The sequence below is a fragment of the Gekko japonicus genome, unplaced genomic scaffold (assembly GCF_001447785.1).
Source record: "Gekko japonicus isolate JY-2015 unplaced genomic scaffold, Gekko_japonicus_V1.1 scaffold2362, whole genome shotgun sequence".
In the NCBI taxonomy this organism is placed as follows: Eukaryota; Metazoa; Chordata; class Lepidosauria; order Squamata; family Gekkonidae; genus Gekko; species Gekko japonicus.
In genome coordinates, this window is record NW_015174342.1 from 167,373 (window position 1) to 172,416 (window position 5,044).

Genomic DNA, 5,044 nt, shown 5'->3' on the forward strand with positions numbered 1-5,044 from the left:
AGCAGGCTAGACCTGATCCCCCCACCGCTACTCCGCAACGATGGGAGTCGGCGGGAAAACCATGGTCGAGGCTCCACCTCGATTTCGCCGGGCCCGTCCAAGGGCAAATGTTTTTGATTGTCGTTGATTCATATACAAAGTGGACCCCCCACCGCTACTCCGCAACGTTGGGAGTCGGCGGGAAAACCGTGGTCGAGGCTCCACCTCGATTTCGCCGGGCCCGTCCAAGGGCAAATGTTTTTGATTGTCGTTGATTCATATACAAAGTGGCTTGAAGTAGCGCACATGCGCACAACTACGTCAGGGGCGGTCATCAACGTGCTCCGGCGCCTATTTGCCACCCACGGGCTGCCGGACGTGTTGGTAAGCGATAACGGAACTTAATTTGTCTCTGAAGAGTTCCAAGGGTTCCTGTCTGACAATGGGATCAGGCAGATAACCTCCGCCCCATTTCACCCGGCATCAAACGGCCAGGCGGAAAGAATGGTCAGGACGACCAAGGAAGCACTAGCTAAGCTAGTGTACGGGGACTGGGGAGTTAAGCTAGCCTCGTTCCTCCTAAGGCAGCATGTAACTCCGTGTTCAGCGACAGGCCGCAGTCCGGCCGAAATGCTGATGGGCCGTCGTTTAAAAACCTTGTTTGACCGGTTGCATCTGGATCTGAATGATTTGAAGCCCACACAGCAAACCGAAGTCCCCAAGGTACGAACGTATGTAAAAGGTGAAAAGGTCTATGCTAAGAACTATGCAAGTGGTCACTCGTGGCTTCCAGCCACTATTGTTGAAATTGTTGGGTCACGAATGTATGTTGTCGAGCTTGCAGATGGACGCAAGTGGCGTCGACACATAGATCAGTTGAGGCAGCGGTGGGCAACTGGCCGTCCCAACGCGCTGCCAGCTGAATCCCCAGACCCTGAGGACCTTCCCAGACCTCCACCGGAGGTGAGTGCTGATGGGCCTGAGGGCGTCAGTACTGTTCCAGAGGCAGGGCAGACCCCTACTCTCGAACCAGTAAACTTAGAGGGAAGTGTTCCTGACTCTGAGGTCCCAGAGTCCCATGGAGTGCCACTGACTGAAATGTGCCCTGAGCCTAGTCCACCTCGTAGGTCTCAGAGAAATCGCCGTGCACCTTCCTACCTGAGTGATTATGATTGTTCATAATTGTATTTGCTTAGGGGGGAGGGATTTGTAATGTATTCTGTGCTGCCTAGAATGCATTAAGATGGTTGTGAATCATCTCATATGGAAGCAATGTTAAGCTTCGTCTTGAACAGGGATTGAAGTTCAAGACTACTGCGTCCAATCAGGTTCAAATGTGTATAAGCGGGAAAGACTCTGATTGGTCCTTATTGTCTCAACCTGATAGGTTGTTTAACTGTATAGTAGGCGTGGCTATATTAGCCAGGAATGTTTAAATACCGAGCAGCTGCAATGGGAAGCTGTTCGGGCTATCAGAGAAGTTGTACCGTGTCAGAGAAGTTGATCGTCGAGCTGAAATAAACCTGAGTTTTGCTGAATCACTCTCTGGCTATTTTGTTAAGCACGGACTTAACACTTATCCTTGTTCTCCAATGTCAAGAGAATGTCTTTGAGTTTTAGTCATTTGTGTATAAAGGGGGTGTACAAAGAGGTTCCCATGATGCTGCTGTGGTGTAGCGGTTGGAGTACCTGACTGGAAGAGCCAGGTTTGAGCCTCCACTCTGCCATAGAAGCTTGCTGGTTGATCTTGGGCCGGTCACACATTCTCAGCCTAACCTACCTCACAGGGTTGTTAGGATGATAAAATGGAGAGGGGGAAACTGTTATAAGCCACTTTGGGTCCCTATCTGGAATGAGAGGTAGGAATACAGATGAAGTAAAGTAGTTTTTTAAAGACATGCTTGTCTCTTCACTGAAAAGCCTGAGGAATCTGTAATTTGTGAATTTGACCATTTCCTTTAATCCCATCTTTTGTATGTACTCTCTTCTATTGTGACTTCTCTTGAAGCTGATCTTGGTAATTTTTTTTTAATGTGTATAATTCATTTTGATGTATCCTTTGTTTCTGTTTTTTTAAAGAAGATATCAGAATCTAACAATGAATCAAATGTCTCATCCATTATGGATTTTTTAAAATATTAGCTACGGCTAAACTTAGATCTGAGCCAGGTCTAAAAGGGGTGAAAGTAGTATATTGTGAAAAAGGCAAAATTACTTATTTTAGCTTAGTTTAGATCTAGCCACAACGTGTTATACATTACATGGGGAGTGTATGTGTGTTTTTAAGTTGCAAACTGTTTGCATGGCATATATTGATCTGTCATTCAATATTTTTAACTTGGATTCGGTGTCCTTGCCCACACCCCTTTCTGTCTCGAGCAGTTGTGGAATGAAGAAATGGTTTGTAGAAACAGTGGGGAATTGCCCTGTCATGCAGACTACAGTGCCCTGTTTGAAAGGTTAAAAACAGCAGGGTTTCTGAGCCACCCAAGGGCCCTTAAAAGGGAGATTGAACCCCCTTTCATTATTGAGCCCCTATAACAGCTGAGTCCTTACAAAAGTAGTCCCCTCTTACTTCAGTTGGCTACAACAATCTGGGAGAACTAGCCACACAGGTGTAAAGTTTTGGAGTAGCTGGCAAGGGAGCCCAGTTCTTCAGCCATCGGGGAACCCCAACAATGAGGTATCGCATGCCCAGCGACCGAGCACTCGGAGAGGGGGACCGTAAAGGGAAGGAGCCTCTGGGCACCATCATCAACAAGGCCCAACAAGTACTCCGGCCACGAGGGGCTCCTGGGCTCTCTGTAGCAAACCTGAACAGCAGCGTTACGGTGTTAAAAGCCTGTCTTACCTTTTATACTGAAAAGCATCGAAGGCGAAGCCTGTGATGAAGCTGGTAAGCCAGTAGCATATGAGGGCTATCCTGCACAGTGCACGGTCTGTTTGCTGAGCAGATGTTATGGGTACAGTGCAGTGGCTTCCATGGATCTCGGGGAACTAGTGCGTTCTCTTGAGGTTGTGATTGGGGACCCAGAGGTGTGGGCTACCAGGGTCTGGCCCTTGGCTGCACTGTTATCTGTGTGCTGTGGCAGAGAATGAGACCATTGGGGCCGGAGCGTGGTCATTCTGAGGCGGGGGGGGGGGGCATCATTGTTTGAAAGGAATTCATTCCTCGGGTGAGAAATGGAGATCCTGTCGTGCTCAGGATACTCATTTGCGTAAGGTTCCTGGTACTGGTGGATTTAATAATTAGAAAGGCAGAGACATGAGTTTGGGTGTTTTGACCGCACGTTGACTGGCTTGCCTCAGGGTGAACGTCGCCAGCCTCAGTGCTGTGTGTTGAGGCTGGTGGGTGTGTTTAGGAGGGCCTGGGTGGGAGCCAGGGAAATATTCACACTGGGAAATATGGTGAGGTGATCCTTGGAGTGCAATTGAGGTCGCTAGGCCAGATGCTGGAAGTCTGGCATGAGCTATTTAGCATTTTCAGAAGTTCTGCCTGTAATAGAAAATGAGATTGTGTCAAACGAGACACAAAAAATTCAGGCCATCTAGTTTTAGATGAGAGGTCAATTTAAAATCTTTTTTCCTGGTAATCCCACCATAATGTTTATAACTAAATAGACTAGCAGCTCAGTTTTTTTTTATTTCAGTTAAGCCAGGGCAGTTCCCCATCACTAATTCTGGTGTCCGGCCTTGCTGTAGAATCTCTTGGTGGGTTCACATCTAGTGGGTTCCACTCTGAGTTCCTTGGAGGAAGAGTGGGATAAAAATAAGGTTGCCAGCCTCCAGGTGGGGCCTGGAGAGCTACAGCTGGAATTACAACTGATCTCCAGGCAATAAAGGATAGTTTCCCTGGAGAAAATGGCTGCTTCGGAGGGTGGACTCTCTGTGGCCTTCTATACCCTGCTGAGGTCCCTCCCCTCCTCCAAACCCCGCCCTCCCCAGGCTCCACCCCCCCAAATCCTCTAGGTATTTCCCAACCTAGAACTGGCAGCCCTAGATAAAAAGCAATAGAAAATTGTGATGGGTAAGTGTTTCCCCCCCCCCCCAAATCCTCCTTGACTGACCATTCTGGCTTAGTATATGCCAGCTTTTGAGACTGGGTCCCATTACAGCCATGCTTGAATAAGAATTATTCGAAACTGGGCATCAGGCATCCGGATTACGCATCGGCTTTTTATGGCTCAGAAAATTTGATGACTTCCACTCCAATTTGGACTGATATTGCTTCTAGGCTGGAGTAGACACATGGAAAGACTGTGACTCTGTTTCTGTTATGCTTTATTATTGCACTTTGGCCAATTGATTTATATCTTGCTTTTTATGTTTATTTGATTTATATTATACTTGCTGTTATGCTTATTTGATCGTTTTATACTTGCTTGCTTGCTTGTGCGTTATCTTTTTTGCCAGTGGTGTTCTTTTTTGTCCCTCCCCCCCCAAAAAATCAGACATTCCTGTGTAACTAGCTGACTTTTCCAATAAAACGTTCTAGGTGAGCAAACTGAGAGAGAAGCTCCAGGAAGCAAAACAGGAGCGAGAGCAGGAGCAGCACAAGCACACGGCCTACCTGTCAGAGCTGAAGGCCAAACTCCACGAAGAGAAGATGAAGGAACTGCAGGCTCTCCGGGAGATACTGATCCGGCAGCACGAGCAAGAGGTGGCTCGGCTGGCGAAAATAAAAGACGGCGAGATCCAGCGGCTGCAGTCCACGGTGAATGTCCTGCGGGACGGGGCGGCCGACAAAGTGAAAACGACCTTGCTCAACGAAGTCCGGGAAGAAGCCCGGAAATCCTTTGACGGCGAGCGGATGAAGGCACAGCAGGAGATCCTGGAACTGAAAGCCTGCAAAAAGCAGCTGGACGAAGCCCTGGGCAACGTCCTGCAGGCGGATAAGATGAAGGCGGCCGACCTGCGCACGGCTCACCAGGCGCATCAGGACGAGATCAACAGAATAAAGCGCGAGTGCGAGAGAGACATCCGTAGACTGGTAGGTGCCCCCTTAAGGAGCAGGAGATTGCTCCAGATTTTGTTACAATGGCATGCAACTGAATGCTTAACATCA

The 5,044-nt window shown here is 48.3% G+C and overlaps 1 protein-coding gene across 1 annotated transcript in view; it reads left to right on the plus strand.

The window, feature by feature from the left end:
* JAKMIP1 (janus kinase and microtubule interacting protein 1) overlaps positions 1–5,044 on the plus strand; it is an 81,819-nt gene that overhangs the window by 11,562 nt on the left and 65,213 nt on the right. The window contains 1 exon segment of the mRNA XM_015424294.1: positions 4,475–4,969. Within this exon segment, the coding sequence (XP_015279780.1) occupies positions 4,475–4,969 (495 nt within the window).